The 17,228-nt window shown below is 31.6% G+C and overlaps 4 protein-coding genes across 6 annotated transcripts in view; 2 read left to right on the top strand and 2 right to left on the bottom strand.

The window, feature by feature from the left end:
- Positions 1–17,228, bottom strand: part of LOC109540636 (elastin) — a 109,952-nt gene that overhangs the window by 75,602 nt on the left and 17,122 nt on the right. The gene's annotated exons all lie outside the window — the stretch shown is intronic.
- On the top strand, positions 116–6,833 carry LOC109540669 (kinetochore protein NDC80 homolog). Of its 2 annotated transcripts, none has more exons than XM_048667413.1 (14): positions 116–236; positions 1,570–1,689; positions 2,383–2,533; positions 2,614–2,697; positions 3,064–3,286; positions 3,545–3,729; positions 4,412–4,642; positions 4,984–5,127; positions 5,409–5,543; positions 5,600–5,704; positions 5,761–5,961; positions 6,085–6,200; positions 6,281–6,383; positions 6,506–6,833. In XM_048667413.1, the coding sequence occupies exons 2-14, from the start codon at positions 1,589–1,591 to the stop codon at positions 6,671–6,673; spliced, it is 1,947 nt and encodes a 648-aa protein (XP_048523370.1). In that variant the 5' UTR covers positions 116–236; positions 1,570–1,588; the 3' UTR covers positions 6,674–6,833. The 2 variants fall into 2 exon arrangements, with proteins under 2 accessions (XP_048523370.1, XP_019764673.2); XM_019909114.2 differs by having other exon boundaries at positions 116–239.
- Positions 7,918–11,680, top strand: LOC109540650. 2 transcript variants are annotated; one of them, XM_048667417.1, is made up of 3 exons: positions 7,918–8,093; positions 8,151–8,543; positions 8,617–10,900. In XM_048667417.1, the coding sequence occupies exons 1-3, from the start codon at positions 8,030–8,032 to the stop codon at positions 8,652–8,654; spliced, it is 495 nt and encodes a 164-aa protein (XP_048523374.1). In that variant the 5' UTR covers positions 7,918–8,029; the 3' UTR covers positions 8,655–10,900. The 2 variants fall into 2 exon arrangements, with proteins under 2 accessions (XP_048523374.1, XP_019764647.1); XM_019909088.2 differs by lacking the exon at positions 8,617–10,900 and adding an exon at positions 10,907–11,680 and having other exon boundaries at positions 7,932–8,093; positions 8,151–8,539.
- Positions 11,306–17,228, bottom strand: part of LOC109540651 (transcription factor Adf-1) — a 10,605-nt gene continuing 4,682 nt past the window's right edge. The window contains exons 2-3 of the mRNA XM_019909089.2: positions 12,045–12,202; positions 11,306–11,957 (exon numbers count right to left, since the gene is read on the bottom strand). Of these exons, the coding sequence (XP_019764648.1) occupies positions 11,916–11,957; positions 12,045–12,202 (200 nt within the window). The 3' untranslated portion in view covers positions 11,306–11,915. The remainder of the gene's footprint in view (positions 11,958–12,044; positions 12,203–17,228) is intronic.

The raw sequence follows: 17,228 nt of genomic DNA, 5'->3' as shown, positions 1-17,228 counted from the left end.
ATGAATTAAATTATAATTTTATTATTTAGAATAAAATGTATTTGATCGTTTATCTAATTACCTTAAATATTCCTAGTATTTTGTCAAGAGTCAAAAATAAGATGTTAACCTTAAACTGTCATCATTTCAAACTCGGAAAGGTTACATTACGGTTATTCGTTGGACTTTTGTAAAAGTAAATTTTAAATTTATCAGATTATTAAATATTGTGCAGTTAATCTAGTTATTTGTATACCGTGGTAAGCTGTTTTGTATTTATACCTCATGTACATAACAGTTAAAAGACTGCTTCTTTCTGCTTCATCGTTTATTTAGTTTTTATTGAGTATAAAACAAATGTGTATAAATATAATAATTCGGAATAGATACAACTGCTCTAAAATATTTTATGTTTCAGCTACATATTATTATTCTGTAGCCATTATTTCATTAATTCTTGTAGCCAAGCGTCTCCTTTGATCGGTTGTACCATGTTTTGAATTAAATGTCTAGTATAAAATTCATTTTTCAGTAGTTTGTTTGTAACTTAATCAATAGTAGGTACTCTTTCTTGCGTTATCAACTCCTTCTTTTTCTTTCGGGCCTAATTTAGCCAATTTGGCCGTTAAAATATTTCAGTCTTTAATGTTATTCAGCTTTTGGGTATTTAGATAAATATGTCTCGATAAATATTTTATGACAGTAAGATGCAATGTTTTAAACAAAATAAAAGGCTTTTGCTAAATGTAACCTCACCAGAATCCACTTTAAAACGCATTTCCATTTTCATTTTGAAAAGTTCCTATTGACCTCATTCCACATTAGATGCTGCTTTTTTTGTTCATTTAAAAATCTAATTTTTCAATTTGAGTATTTTTGTATATACGTCTACACTAAGCAAGTTTTACTTGCACAGATAATTAATTGCAAACACTTACATCGTTCAATATTTGCTCTTTGCACTTCAGAAGAAGTTGCACTTGTTGTTCATTCATAATTTGGCCGATATTGAGAACCTTTAGAAAAAATAATAGTAAAACGAAACAAGTTATCTTAGATATTAGAGATCATACATCCAAAGATATTAAGATACCTCAAATTAAGTGAATAATGGTCAAAACTGAGCAATATATTGGACCGTTGTTACTCGATAATTACGCTACGGTCTGAATTAATTTGAAGCTTTAAATCGATCTTTATGGGTAATTATCAGAGCATTTTGTGTATTTTTTTTATTTTCAGTAATGGACATTTAATGTGTTACTGTGCTACATTGGTTGCAGAATCGAATCCTAAAATGTAATAACAGCTTGGCTTAAATCCTTGTATATTAAAAAAAATCCAACATGCAATTGTTTTAAAATATTTAAATTTAGTTGTAGTCATATTGTTGAACCAATTTTCAAATTTGATACCACCATTTTGTCCAGCATTTTAACCCGGACCTTTGCTTGCGTTTAACCGACGAGTATTATTGCTCCAGAATACTCTACCCACAGATTAAAAATATTTTATTATGCCAAAACACGTTTAATTATATAGCTTTAGTTCCATTACAAAACTGGCTTAACAATATTTTTAAATGTTTAGGTCCATTAATTGTTGAAAAATGAGGAGATCAAATTCTGCCTCAAAGATTCCTTTGCCACCCTCAATGCAAACCGCAAATATGGAAGCGAGGAGAAGGGAACGTTCCACATCGCAATTGCGGTCAGTAAAATTTATAATAAATATGAATTTATAGCGGTAACGACAAAACATGTTTCCCTCAGTTTTAAAAAGCTGTAAATGTAATTAACTTTTGAGGTGTGAATTTTTATGTTATTATAAACGTAAATATTTTTGTTATGCGCTTAGTACATGTTCAACTGTATAAATTATTTAAAAGCAGACCTAAAAAAAATGTTATTATCAAACTAGTTGCCCCACACTCTTAAGTGCCTGAGGTTAGCGAACCTCGAAACTTGCACTGTCGTGTATTACATTTATCAATATGAGATGATTCCTAATACAATAGAAAATTGTCTTTTCATTGTTCAAGAACAGCCGAATTTACGCGCAGTTTTGCTCTCGGTTTCCCAGTTTACTTCCTTTATATTTTACTTTTACACCTATATTTTGAATCATGTCTGCACAGAGATTATTATTAAAAAAATGTTTATGTACTTATAATGTAAACTTTTTTAAACAGGAGATATACATTATGAGTAGGTTTTAAGGACTCACAGGACATTCAAATGTTTTTTTGTCGTAAGAATCAAACAGTTTCGCTCTGTTAAAAGAATGTTCAAATGTTAAAACTCAACAGATTGTAAAATATTACGCATTTGTATTACCCTGTTAATGTAGGTATACTTGAATAAAAAATATTATCCCTGATAATTTTTAATTTGAATGTGGCAGGGCGCAAAGTATGGATCGTCTTATGGTAACACCATTAGGCTGTTTTGGAGGACGTAACACTGTTTCCGCACAAAAGAAAATGTTGTGGACGCCTGCTTCGAGTTCTCGTGACTCCGCTAAAAGAAGTACATTTTCTCATCATGCATCGAGAGTAAGGGGGCACCTTTGTAAGAAGGCCCGATTTTAAACAAACTCTAGCTGATTAACATCTATTAATCGTTTTTTTTTCAGAGCAGTAGGCCCAAATCTCCATTTGATAAAAGGAAAAGCCAATTTACTAATGATAAGAAATGGGTAAATGATCAGTATCACAAAGTAAGTATTTTAACAAGAACAAATGATTAGTTGCATAACGATTTCTTAATTTAATATGATACATATTTCTAAACTAACAATAAAACTCATTGTTTCTGTTAGCAACTGCTGACAAATAATACTAATTAGCTTCATAATTATTTTCGTTGTAATTATTGAGTAAGAGTAATTAGAATTTCCCTTTAGTCCTCTTGATGTTTTTTTCTTTGGAAAGATTTAAAATGAAATAAGTTTTTATATCTGCTTTTATTACCTATTATTATGTGATAAATATACATTTGCAATACAATAAAATATATAATGTACTATTTTTATTAATAATATCTAAGTGAAAATTGAAAATATACCTAAGATGTCTTTATTTAGATTTTAGAATTTATTGAATATAGCGGATTAGTTAATCCCGAACTGGCCAAACAATTGCGACCACCTACCATGACTGCTTTCGCTAATTTGGTTTCAGTACTCTTTGAAAAATTACTTCCAAATCCCATACCAATTACTTCACTGAATTGTATAGAAGTAGCGGTACAGGCTCTTAAACTTTTGGAATATTCTGGGCAATTGAGTGTTACTACACTAAAAACCAGTAAGTTTGTTCCAAAATATTTTTTGAGTTTACCCTTGGGAATTTAAAAAGTTGTTTTTTATAAATAGTTAGTTACCATTGTTATTTTGAAGAATTCATATTTCGCTTGTAAAACTGGCTCCTGAGGTATTGGATAAATAATTTCATACCACATCATTGAAGTTATAAAAAATATAAATAAGTTTGCTGCTTTTTGGTTAATATTTATTTTGAAATTATATTTTATATTTTTAATTATAACTGTTTATGATGTTTTAGTTAATACTATGCACGGCTGGCCGAATTTTATATCGATTATATCATGGTTAATTGATCGAATGCAAATGCCCGAGAAAATTAGCAATGCATTTGAAGAACATTCTGATCCGAGTGTCCAAACGAAATATAAAAAATACCAGATTTTTCACCAATTTATTTACAATGTGTTTTCTGGTGCTTCAGAGGTACGTATAGTAGTTTTAATAGGCGAAAGCAAATTGTTGAATGTTGAAGTTCTACAACATAATTACGAGAATATTGAATTAAATTCGTTTATTTGGAAATATTTGAATATTTATATTGATGGCATGCCATTTCTTGTGTCTTTTTAGATCTCGCTATTTGCGAAGTTACCAGATTATCCTTACAAGAATTTTCAGTAGGTTTTTTAAATAATTTTTTAAAACGTTTTTAAATTAACCGTTCAGTAGTTACTTTCAAAAAATGTAATAAAAAGAGGTATAACGTTTTGTTTTGTGGTTTAAGTTCTGTATGTATCTAGTAGATAGATACATACAGTTGGAACTTTGCCATCTATTTGTGTAAATCATTTATTCCTGCAAACTTCAATATAGTATTTTATATGCCGCATTAAATTATTTTTTAATTTCTAATAAGAATATATACTATATCCTTAATTATTTTTTTAAAGTTTACTCCATGGAACATCCGATGGGTAATTAAATGAATTTTCTTATGCACATTACATCACATAATTCGTTTAAGTTTTTTTAAGCTTGATAATCGTGAGAAATTCAATCATAAATTTTCCAAATATCTTTATTAAAATGTTCTCGTCTTTTATTCAGCCAGACACAATACCTAATTTCATATTATTACCAGAATTATTCATAATTATCTTTCTAGGACGGTGAGGTTAATATTGAACTGTTGCAAGTCGAACTTGAAAAAATGCGACTTGATTTAAATGACATAATGGGCATAGATGAAAAATTCTACGAAAAAATCGAAGAAACTCTCCAATGCAAACAAAACGAGTTAACCAACATTTGTCAGCAAATTCAAGAAATCAAAGATAAGAATCTTGAGTTGAGTAAAGAAAATGTGCGAATGCAAAACACCATCAGTGACTACGAAGTGAGTACCTATTCTAATTAATTTGCATAGTTAATTTTGCCTTATAACTCAATATACGCAGTACAAGTATGTAACGCACATATGCAAAACAGAAGTTTACAAATTTCCGACCTATTAGTGATATGTGAAAACAAAGTACCTCATCTCTTTCTTAAGAAATTTTTTTTGTTTAAAGAAGCATTTCTATTTGATTTGCTAGTTCTTACTTCTATCCTGTATTTACTAAAAATAATGAAAACGATATAGTGTTAATAGTGCTATAGCTATATGGGATGCCTGCATGGCAAGATTATAAGCTTATACTGTAATGTTTCAAATGTTGTACTCTTCGTACATTTCAGGAAAATAAGGATATTTGGGAACAAGAATCTGCAGATGAAGTTGCGAAACTAAACAACAAGTTCCAAAAATGTAGTGTAGAGAAGGAAGCTCTGGTATCAGCAGTTAACGAATTGAAAGATTGTATTGCAAGCCAGCCATACACCGTAAGTAACAACAGCAAGAGTCAACCGTGTTTTTCATTATTTGCTTGGAAATTACCACATTTTTGTAAATATTAATAACCTCTTTTGACTAAAATTGATTATTCCACACGCGCAATTATTAGTACATATATTACTTATAATAGTTATTAAATAAATTATGTTTATGATTAATATTAACAATTTGTTTAAGAATGTTAAAAAAGTTTATTTTTTATTAAGCTTGTGTATTTTTATATTGTCAGGCGTATTGAAAAAAGGTTATACACACTAGTAATCCTTAGGTTAGCGACAAAAATGAGCTGTTGAGCAGAATACAGGATCAAAAGAACGCAATCAAGAGAAAAACAAAGAAAATTGATGAATATAGATTAATTAGAGACAAAATGGATTTGGAGTTAGACACCGAACTTCAAATGGTAATGTCTTATTTGAATAGGTGAACCTGGTGGATGAACAAGCTATATACTTTTAGGTGGAAAAAAGAGTAGACGAATGGAATGTCTTCATAACAAAATCTGTTCTACCCGAACTAGAATGTTTACGACTGCGTGAAAGCGGCTTTGCTGGATTTTTGGAGGTAATACGAAATGGATATTAAATTATTGCTTTTTTACTAACATAATAATTTTTCAGGAACTTGAAGCGCTCAAAAAAACGAAGGACATCATAGCAACTAAAACTCACCAAGAATATGCACACCTTATGGCAAAGCTAGAAATAGTGCAAGCGTCGAAAGACTCCCTAACAGTAAATCAAAAGCCAATAGAAATAGCGAAGCAAAAAACAAAGGAATTAAGAGCTGCAATTCAAGCTGCCAACAAAGACAAAAAAGCGGTTAGTGTTTGTCTCATTATAATCTGTTGATTTTCTATTATTTTCTGTGTGTCTCTTAATTTGCTTTTTTATTAGTTGCAAAATAGCAATGAAGTAAATGCAGTACACCTATTTTTCTCATAGATAATGGCCCAAGTTGAAGAATTCAAAACCCATCCCGAAAAAATTAAGCAAATAGGTTCTGCGGCTCACTGCAAGATCGCGGAGCAAAGCAAAATAATTAACGCACTTAAAGATAGGTAATAGTTTTAAATGATTATTTCAGTCTTTCGAGTGCATTCATTATTGCTTGTAAAAACGAAATATATTTTTACTATAGACGAGTAAAATTGGAGAACAAAAAACAAAACGTGATTAAGTCTGGATTAGCAGCTTTGGTAGAGGCACGTGACGCATTGTTCCAAACCATCAGTATATCTGAGGTGAGTAAAATCAAATCAAATGATCAGTGCTAAAACCAACAAGCAAATTGGAACTGAACAAAACAAACAAAATTAATCGAAATTCTGAGAATCTTATAGCCAACGAATTTTTCATATTTCAGGAGAAAGTCAATTCGATACTATTAGAAGGTTGCAAAGATGTAGAAGAATCCACAATCCACTTACAGGCAAAATTTGAACATTTAGTTAGTGTTAAGAAAATTTCGGAACAATTACTGAATACTAAATTGTTCTCGCAAGATACAGATAGAGATACGGGATCATATTAATTATTGAAAATAGGAGTTGATGTTCACTTTTAAAGTAAGAGTTAGAGTAAGTTATCAGTTTCAGTATCATTTATTACAAACATTTATTTAAAAATTATTATGATTAAATTTGTATCTTTCTTATATGCCGATTCTACTTAATACATTTCATTTGATAGTTTGTGTATTAAGTACAAAATCTATTAAAAGTTGAGTAAAAAAATATCAGACTACATTTCAAATAGAATCAAAGTAGGTAATGCGAAACTTACCGAAAGCTGCATCATGCCACCGGGAAAGGAAGAAAAACATTATTTTTATTTATTCGCGTAAAAAGCGTTGCATTACTCTGTATGCCACGCCTCATTCTTTAGTATAACGGAAACTAGTCCGAAGCAAAATTATTTTATATCAGCAAACTCATTTAAACCTAAGCGTTCTGTAAATAGAGATCCTTCTTACCAGCTATCTGCAAGCTGGTGTTTTCCTCTGTTTTCTAACCATTAATCGTCAAAAAGCGCACACTAAAATGCAGTGAAAACGCCTCACGGCACTATATGCCTTATAACACCGCACCAAATCACACCCTTAAGAAATTGAATTCACTTTTTCGAAAAAAACACCCGATAGTAAAGACCAGTAGACCGTTCCAAACGGACGGGGCTACAGAACTAATGATGATATAATAATTTGCTTCATCGCCCTTCGGATGAGTCATTGATTTATTTTGCTGTTCGATTTCAGTTTTTTTTGTTGACATTTTTGTAGAAAGTGCTTGTTCGCACGGCAATATTTTCAAAGACAAGTTTCACGGTCCAACCAGTTATTAGCGTTCTGCTCAAATGTTCATGAAACTTTGGGATCGCGCACCTGGATATGTTATGCAAAAGCAGCATAATCGCAGATCCAGGTCATGATTTAAGCTACATTTTAATATTTTATATATATTAATACTTAAGAATTTTACACTTGATGCTGTGCGGTGTAAAGGAAAAAATTATCAGTAAATCTTGCCAAGGAAATGTTGCCCTACTAAATGCCAGAGCAATTACGACAGGAATAAATTGATTATGAGAAAGCCTTTTACGCCACATAAAAATTAGGCTCATTATTCACAGCATTTTCCGGAAAGCGAAATTGTCAGAGTCCACAAAATCAAACATCACGCTGGTTCTATAAACAAGAAATATTTGGAAAGTGTATATAAAGTGACGTTGGAAAAACTCGCCCGATTATCTGACGTCATAGTTGATCAGCTTAAGCATATTTACGGGTCAGTTCTACTGCACAGATCACAGAGTAACCTCTGTTCCTCCTTGGTTCTACTGTTAACCCTACTTATTTGACCAAAACTATTAGCCCCGGTGAAAACATAAAATGAATGAGAAAACTCCCACAAGACGATCAGTGCAATCAACTTCTGGATTTTCACCTGTAATTGGTAAGTTCTGCATGAGTTTGGCTTGTGTACGCACTGACCAATGATACTTATTTGCAGTTCAGACAAGTCCTGCAGCTGAATCCCCACAGAAGAACTTAACTGGCCATCCAAGAGTAATTCGTGATATTGTTGCCGATTTGTATAACAATGTACAAAGGTGGAATTCTTTACATATTCAAGGCTGTGGCATTGTGAAACAGATTGCGTCTATGAAAGCAGATACTGGTCAAACTTACCCACCTCACTTAGATGAGCATATCAATGAGTTGCAATCGGTAGTGCAATCAATGACGAATATGTTCAATGTTTTCGCCAAGTTAGACGAGCAGGCAACTGCATTTGCCAAATTGCCCAATTTGTGGAACCCTCTATTTTTTTCAATGGATGCATTCAGCCTTACACGACTTATAAAGGATATATGTGAGGTTTACATGACCGCATTTAAGGTAAGGAACAATTTCATTTATCTATCACTTATTCTACCACATATCTACTACATATTTCCAATTACTTAATCGGCTATAGTTCGAGAGTTGGAGTATATTCATTAAAATATCCTGATTAGATATGCAATGTCTGTGTGTCTAATAATATCTATACCTTTGATAAAAAAGAGGTCAAAAAAACTACTGCTAGCAATTAATATCCTGGGCATATAGAAAATCCGCTAATTATCCTCACCAAATAGGTGATCCCTTTACCAATCACTTTATTCTGAGTTTTTTTTTCGAAGATGCCCTTTTCAAGCAGTTTTCATGCTTGAAAATCACGTTGTACTTGTAGTAATAATTAGAATCTATAATGACGAAATATCAATTGTTCTATTAGAGAAGATCATCTGTCTTGAACCAGAAATGTTTTTCATGTTGAAATAAGTGCAAATTTTTATTTGGAGCACAAATCCATTGTGCAGTTATTTATAATTGTTTTTGTGTACGATTGTACTATTCTGTAATTTTGGAAATTAGTTCTTATAAGGACTTCGTCACAGCTATTTTCAGATTATATTGCCATGCCATGGAAGTAAGAGTGATTAGAAAAGTAAAATTTAATCGCTTTAACAGAAGAATGAATAGTTGTCTCTAATTGAATTATATTTCATAAATATTTAGTAAGAATTTGTATTCCACTTAAAATAAGATGCGTTAAGAGAAGAAGATTAGGTCAAGTCCGATGAATCAAATAGTGTAATGGGATAGTAATAACTCGATATGGAGTTTTTTCAAAAGTTACAGTTTAAGGAAACAAGTTCTGCAACGAAATCAACTTTAAATGGTTTTCCCCGCATGGTGTTAGTGCTTGTTTTTATCAAGTCTAGACTAACCCAAACTAACACAAAACTGTTTCAATTGTTGCCTGTGAGTACTGGCCTAGTACATAATTTGAAACCTCACCGATCAAAATTGCATCGTTTTAGCAAAATATCATAAAGGTCAATTATTTTCAAAACCTTCTGGCAAACTATGGTATTTTTATACTCTATATTTTATGGAAATGCTGGTCTTTAATATGGAACAGTGTAACTTAGAGCTATCGAAAAATGTTTAGTGTTCCTAGTAGGTATCCGGCATTATTTGATCTTTTCGGGTTAAGCGTGATTACTAGGTAGTAGACGGGATTATTCTGCATGCATTTCTCGGTATTGCTTGGCACCGTGGATGCCGGCCACATGTGCAAACTTTGAGCGGGATTTTAACATGTCAGCCCTTAAACAGCTTCAAACTCTTATTTGCTCATTTCCGTCTTAACTACCTGGCAATAACCATATGTATTTATTTGTTTCACCAGAACTGTTTTCCTTTGTTCACCAGTCCTTTGGTTAAAATTCGCATCAGTTTTCAAAATTAGGGGACTATTCGAACCAGCTTGAGACTATAAGCTGGCGCCACTTTAAAACCTTGTTCATTAACGCAAGTCTACTTAAGGTTTTAATGAAGAACCATGCAACGCAGGTACTTATAAAAATCAACCCTTTTTGATTATTCAGGTTTTGTTTGGAAATATTCTCGGCTGCAAAAATCCGATTGTCGATTTTTTATATAGCTTTTTATCGTTTTAAACAACGCATAGTTCCACCGTATAAATTAACCGTGCGATGGTCAAAAATCACTTAAAATGTATAGCTTTTCTAGAAGGACTTGGAAGGAGAAAATATCTCATTAAATTATCAGTATCATTATCATATATATATCAGTATTATTATTATCAGTATCACCTTTTTGAAACTGTATTTTTCTGAAGGTTTTCACTTATTCTATAGTTTCAATTAAATATTGTTCATTTTGTGTGTTTGATTTACATACTACGATTTCGTTAGTATGCTCCTCTTTAAATATTAAATTAAATAGAAAAGAGAAACAAAGCCACATAATCACGCTTTGTGAATAATAATACACATATGTATTGAGTTTCCTTGTGGTTGCCAGAAAAATACTGTAAAAAAGTATGTACTGTATAAAAAAATAAATAAAATACTGTAAAAAATGACAGAATTAAAAAAAATCCGTTGTTTAACTCTATATCAAGAAAAAAATACCCCTTCAAAATAGTAACATTTTATCATCCTATACCTTATATTAGTCTATAGCGCAAGATTAATTTTCATTAAGTCTCTTAAATCGACTGGCAATTTCAAAACGTGGTAATTCCAGAAAATATTTTATTAAGTTTTAGTTAGTTGCTTAATAAAAGTTCCTACCATCTGCATATCCGCCACCTCATTTCAAATCAGAAGTACCTGATTCTAAACCCGAATCTGCAGGTTCCTTAAACTTTCTAGGCAAAAATGTTAAATTAAAGGGCATTTCTTTCAGGCAAAACTATGCGTTCTTGAAAACATTGGCCACTCAAAAACCCATACTGACGCAATGTTTTGGGCTATTTCTTGGACATACGAGGTGGATATCGATGAGGATACATCTTTTAAATTGCAAACCCTCTTAGTGGAATGCGGTCACACAGCAATTAGTTAGTGGATGCTATGAAACATTTCAACAAACTCGTATTTATTAGCAACTTGACAAATTGAGAGTAGGCAAAAAATTGCCCAAATAGAATTGAACATATTAAGAGACCATGAAGCACAAATATTTCGTTTTTTTGCGATGTTGGTTTATTTGGGTAATAAAAGTGTTGAATAAGGTCAACATACATAATGTATAAAACTGAATGGGTATAGGAGAATTAAAGTAGTAATTATAAACACAAAGAAATTGCTACAGTAAGTAGTTTATTTATTTAAAGAAAACTGCTAATATAAAAAATCAACTAATAGCCATAATTATCATGAACAATTTATCATTAAAAATTAAGATTTACCATATGATACCTATAAATAGATGAAAAATGATCATAAATATTTGTCAAACATTAATATAACAACTGTACATAACATGACAATCGATTTCCTTATAATATATGTATAAGTATATAAGCATAATACCCATCAATAATAAATGTTAATAAAATTTGTATACACTACAAAAAAAGGTTAAAATGTTAATAACGACAATGGAAACTACAGGGTTATTTTGTAAAGTCAGTGCTTATGATAAGGTTAAGTAAAGAAATAAAAAATAAAATTATTGTCGTCGACTTCGAACTTGAATAGATGTATAATGATGGTTGTAGATAGATATCTTACAAGAAAAATATAACTGTACAATTGGTACAACCGCAGTTCTATAAAATACTACTAAATACCTATAAGCTCAACACATTCGTGTTCCATATCACATTCCATTTTTCGCATATAATTAATTATATGCAATTTTTTGGCAGCCTTAGTTCCTAAGTATACGGCAGATTATTTCCTAGATGACCTCAATCAACATCATCGAGCTCGATATCAATTTGGTTTGGGTTCTAAAAATTAAAATACTCCTTAGAACCAGCCTATGATGGTGGACATCTATGAGCAGGTATACAAATAGCTTTGAGATGGCAACTTACATCTGAAAGCAATTCGAGCTCATTTAACACGAACTGTTCCAGAAAATCCATCTGAGGGAAGAGCAGCCATAGTGAATTTCTTTCATATCTTATCATCCAAATAACTTCATCATACATTCTGTAGACGATGCATAACCAGCGTTTTTCGCAATACGATTCTGAAACAAAAAATTATAATAAAATAATGTGAAATAACTAAAAACTGTAAATTCAATAAATATATAATATGAACAAAACGATTTAGGAAAACTCTTGTACCGAATTGGTATTGACCGGATACATTTGCCAAAAAGCTCCGAATCCGCTGGTAAAAATGTATTTTTTTGACACAAGATATTGTCGAAATCGCTGTTCTTTAGGTTTGAAAGCGAAGCTATCGAAACGCGCCTGGCTAAGTATTCATTATAAATCATTTGAAAAATAGATCACGTCCGTTTATATTTTGTACACCCTCGTATTATAGAAAGTTTTAATTTGTTGTTACAAAGTCCTTCAACATGCACGACAAAAGTTTTCGTACAAAAGGGTATAGCTTATGTGAGGTCTATACGGAAACCCAACTAGCATTCTTTTAAATGATCGTGTCAAAACAGCATGAAAGAATTTCGGAAATTGCCCAATACAACTTGATTGATTCATGCTATACTTGTTAGTATAGAATCAATTTTTCAACACACCGATCAGTTGAATTTGGGCCTTCTAATACTACCCAGTCAGGTAGGTATTCACAGTTTTTACAGAATCCTCCATTATTATTTAAGGGATATTCACGTTAACGAAACACCGAGATTTAAATATATGTCAACACAATGGTGTTACACTGCCCTTAGCACACAAGGTGGTTTATGATAAGTATTAACAATTCAGAAGGAGATAGTCAGTTGGGCAGGTGTCCCTGTATAAATTATTGCTACCTGGAATCCTGACTTTTGAGGGCGATAAACCAATATATTATCCGGGCAGCAGTAAAAATCGTGTTAAACCGATTGTAGGTCAAAGCAGAAATACATTCTGCGAAATGTAGCGAAAAGCGAATTAAAATTGCTTAAGAATGATAGAACCAATATACCTACCGCCTATCGTATAACGGGGTTACTTTGCACCACTTTAGGTCCTTTAGGAAATCAAGAAAAAGAAGTTGGTGTGTATACACTGGATGGAATTCAATCAAACTGAATTAAGGCCGGAATTAATTATATACACACTTCATTACAAAAACTTGTTTGAACTCTAGGAAATGAATCATACTATAAGAAGTCTGCTATAAACAAATATGGCGTTGGATTTTTTTGTTTTAAATATGTGCTTTAAGTGTATTAACTGTAATTAAATTAAACAATGTAAACATTGCACGAAAATTCTACTACCTATGAGATTTTCAAATATACATTTAGTTTTCTATAAATCTTATGTTTATCTTAAGAAATTACCGTGGATAAGATAATAATCCAAAATGCAGCGAATCATAAGTATTTTTCCCGAAATAATTTCATGGAATATCAGCAGCCATATTCAGAATAATGTTCACAACATGTGGAAGCCGTAGTCTAGACCCAATATTATTTTACTTGAACCAATTATGTAATATTGCACAACATTTGGTATGCGCCAGTTTTGTCCATTTTTTTTGAATACCTATTTTGTTTTTGTTTGGAAACATTAAGTTTTCTTAATATATCCTGAACATTATTAACTATTCAATTCTATGCAATATTGCCCTTATTATTTTCAAATTAGTAACAAACCTTAAAATTCCAGTGTGCAAATAAAGAGAAAAACGGATCAGAGAAGATAAGAACAAAACTGAATATTAACCATTGGTTAAACTATTGATGAACCTGGTTAGTAACAGTAGCAAGAAACAAAAACGTAGGTATTTACATAAATAGATGATAAAAAGCTGTGAATTACATCATGTTGCGTCAAATAGCCTTGCTTTGGAACTTGTCTAAAACGGGTACAAGACACTGATGGTGTGAAGCGACTGCATGTTCCGATAATATGAACAATATTAAATTATCTATAAGTCTCTCGTTTCCCGTTTATTAAACACTAAATTATAGTCTGATCAATACTTCTACAACCTTACGTTATCAAAATATTTTGTACGCTGAACCATGACTTGCATTCTGCAATTTTGAACCTCAGACAATTAAAATCTTGCTAGGTAGTTCAAAATGGACCTGTAATAAATTTATATTTTTCCCCTCCAGCCAGATAAAATAGACTAATTTTCCTTCAGCTTTAAACAATCTTACTTTATTCCGATTGGTCGTTTAACTGCGGGAATGAGCAGTTGAAAGCAATTGGTAAAAATGGTGAAAAAATTTAACGTAAATCATTATGGCAACCATTTTTAAATTATTTCAAAGATATCCATCAAAGTATGAGTGATCTATCTATTCCCTTGCAAATAGAAAATTGTTTTATAAACCCATTGAGATTTTATCGATTTAAATGATTCATATTTCAGACATTTGTTTTAGTTTTAAGGTTCTCTTTTAGATAAGAAAAAATAGAATCGAACAGATGTTTCTGACTTATTTGCTTAATTTAATTGCAGCTACTGGCGATTGAGTGCACTTTAAATATAAATAAAATATTAAACAAATCTATAAATTATTTTTTAGTTTTACCTAGACATTTATTGTATAAAACTCTAAACCAAATTTACTTTATGCCGTATGATGCAAAATTAGAGTCCTGTTCGGTTGATACACTTAAAAACATAAATTAAGTCACCATCGCCAAAGTTACTAATCGCAAAGAATGTGTGAGCAGAACAGATTTATTTCAAATCATATTTTGTAGAAGGCTGAGAACTGAAATATTAAACAGTGAGACGTGTGGGTTGGAAGAAATTCATTTAAATTTCAAGGATTTCTTTCTTGGGGAAACGCTCGGGCAAGAACTTTTTTGTTTTTGCTACGGTGCCTGATGATAACTTCATTTTTACACGTTGGTTGAAAATAAGTCACAATCATAAACTTCGCTTTTCGGTTTCAAATTTGAATTCAGTGTTATATACTAAACTTAGAAGGTAACGATAAATACCCTATTAAATATTTCAATAATAAAGACCCTTGCTTTAATTGCACAAAAAGATTTTTTTTTAATTTGAGGTCAAAGAAAATGTGGCAATTTTTTGTTGACCATTGGCAAGCCAGCCAAGACTAGGTAATGCGATGTGATTTCTGTAGATTTTTTTACAAACCAACCAAAACATTTAACTGTGTTTTTATTCTGTATAATTTTCAATTCTGGTATTTTTTTATTGTTAACTGGTCATCGTTTAATCAAATGGTGGTACTAGTTTTAGTTGCAGTTCCAGAAATTTAAATAAATTATAGCAACCATATAAAGAAAACTAAGTTCAGGTTCAGTAATTTATTGAAGATGTTCTTGACCTCACATTAGAATTTTGCAAAATATTGATGAAAATATGCACTGCAAGTTAACTGCACTGCACCATAAGTTAAAATAAGACGAGAATCCAAAAATCGATATGTTCGAGAATTGTTGTTTTCTGTTTTATATTCTGGTTCACAGTATATGTATTACAAAAATATTGATTAGCTGAAGAAACAGTTTGACAACAGAACAAATAAACTTCTAACGATTTTTTCAATAAATGTTCCATATTATTGCAATTTCAAAAATATCCTAAAAGAAGTTTTTTAGGAATATTAATTTTTGTTAAATCAACTGCACTGAGAGTTTGATTCGTAGCTAATCCTTTCATCATTCAGATAGAAAGAGTTGAGATATACGGCGTGTTACACCACAGACGCCTTCTATCAATATACGGAAAAATTCGTGCAGATTTGACCCAGAAAGCGAAATTTGAATATTAGCCATTTAGATTAGGCCAAAATTTTATGATTTCCGTCCCGTTTTTGCTCATTTCTCGGAAGCAAAATAAGCAAGAACGCTCACTTTTACATCATTCCAGAGAGAACTAAATAGCCTTTTTAGAAAGTGAACGATCGGTAAGGAAAGGTTGGCATTTTTCTAAAAAAAAGTTTTGATTTCAAGAAGTTTTACATTTGCGTGTTTTTTTTTTTAGTTGCAAAATCGACTCAAACATGACACCGCTTTTTTCGAAGTTTCTTATCCCCATCTGAGCTACAGAATTCGTTTTAGCATCGTTAGATAGCGAATTGAAAATTCAATTGTCATTTCATGAGTGAGGGAATTTGAGTAGTTTTGACTCAGAAAGCGAAATTTGAATAGCGATGGATCCAGCTTTCGAGTAGTAGAAATGTAGTCTTTTGTTGTCTATGAAATTAGAAAAATTGCCGTTAGTCGACATAAATCCGGCATGGCCCCATGACCCTCCTTAATGGATCAGCCCTTGAGTACACTGTGATTAACCACTGATAATTAAATTACTGTGATAAGTGTGATATAGCTAGTGGGTACATGCTAGACACTTAGTCACGGTCTTCTCACCAAATTTCAAGCAGAAAGAATTTTGCATCAAAACGTTGCTTTGTTCGAATTGATTTAGACTTTTCAGTATAACATCAGTCATAAATACAAACGAAAACAATAGAAAACAGTAAATACAAATTTAAGTACATGTTATTCTAATGTGTTAGTAGTGTTTACTATATTTCGTAATAATACATAAGATAACAGATAAACCTGGCGGTGTTTATTTTTCTTGTGTATATTATTTATAAGTTTTTTTTCGTGTGTAAACATAGGTACCCCCTAACATTGATTAAATCATAATCATAAATAATTATTTCTCCAGAAGCTGTAGAACATGTGCAAATTGCCATAATTTCGTGACTTCAATTACATTGAATATTTGATTGGAAAGCTCATGTTGATTCATTGTGCAACAAGTTGAACTCCGGGCCTGTCCGGTCGCCAGATTTGACGCCGTGCGAATTCTATTTGAGGGGTTACATGGGGAGCAAATCATTATAAAAGTATTTATCGAAATTGTGGAGCAATCTTTATCAGATGTTATTGAAACTCACAAAAGACGAATACTAGAGGGGAAATGTAAAGTGATCTTAGTATCATCTTAGCGCATAATTTATTGTATTCTTTGACAAAAGCTCACTTTTGCATCGTCATTAAAATGCCAGGAAATCAACCAATATTTTTCGGCAAAGGACAAAGTCTCCATATTTAGTTTTGATTGATAACGCGTCTATGTGCCAATCCTAT

This window comes from Dendroctonus ponderosae, unplaced genomic scaffold (assembly GCF_020466585.1).
Source record: "Dendroctonus ponderosae isolate FM_Combo_2020 unplaced genomic scaffold, Dpon_F_20191213v2 Dpon_F_20191213_6, whole genome shotgun sequence".
In the NCBI taxonomy this organism is placed as follows: Eukaryota; Metazoa; Arthropoda; class Insecta; order Coleoptera; family Curculionidae; genus Dendroctonus; species Dendroctonus ponderosae.
Note: the sequence above shows the minus strand (reverse complement) of the source record. Positions and strands in the feature narration are given on the sequence as shown.

Coding starts and splice junctions, on each gene's coding strand:
- LOC109540650 (XM_019909088.2), top strand. CDS start 8,030: ATGAATGAGAAAACTCCCACAAGACGATCAGTGCAATCAACTTCTGGA. Junction 8,094..8,150: donor TGGATTTTCACCTGTAATTG/GTAAGTTCTGCA, acceptor ACTTATTTGCAG/TTCAGACAAGTCCTGCAGCT. Junction 8,540..10,906: donor TTTACATGACCGCATTTAAG/GTAAGGAACAAT, acceptor CATTTCTTTCAG/GCAAAACTATGCGTTCTTGA.
- LOC109540669 (XM_048667413.1), top strand. CDS start 1,589: ATGAGGAGATCAAATTCTGCCTCAAAGATTCCTTTGCCACCCTCAATG. Junction 3,287..3,544: donor TGTTACTACACTAAAAACCA/GTAAGTTTGTTC, acceptor ATGATGTTTTAG/TTAATACTATGCACGGCTGG. Junction 4,643..4,983: donor ACACCATCAGTGACTACGAA/GTGAGTACCTAT, acceptor CGTACATTTCAG/GAAAATAAGGATATTTGGGA.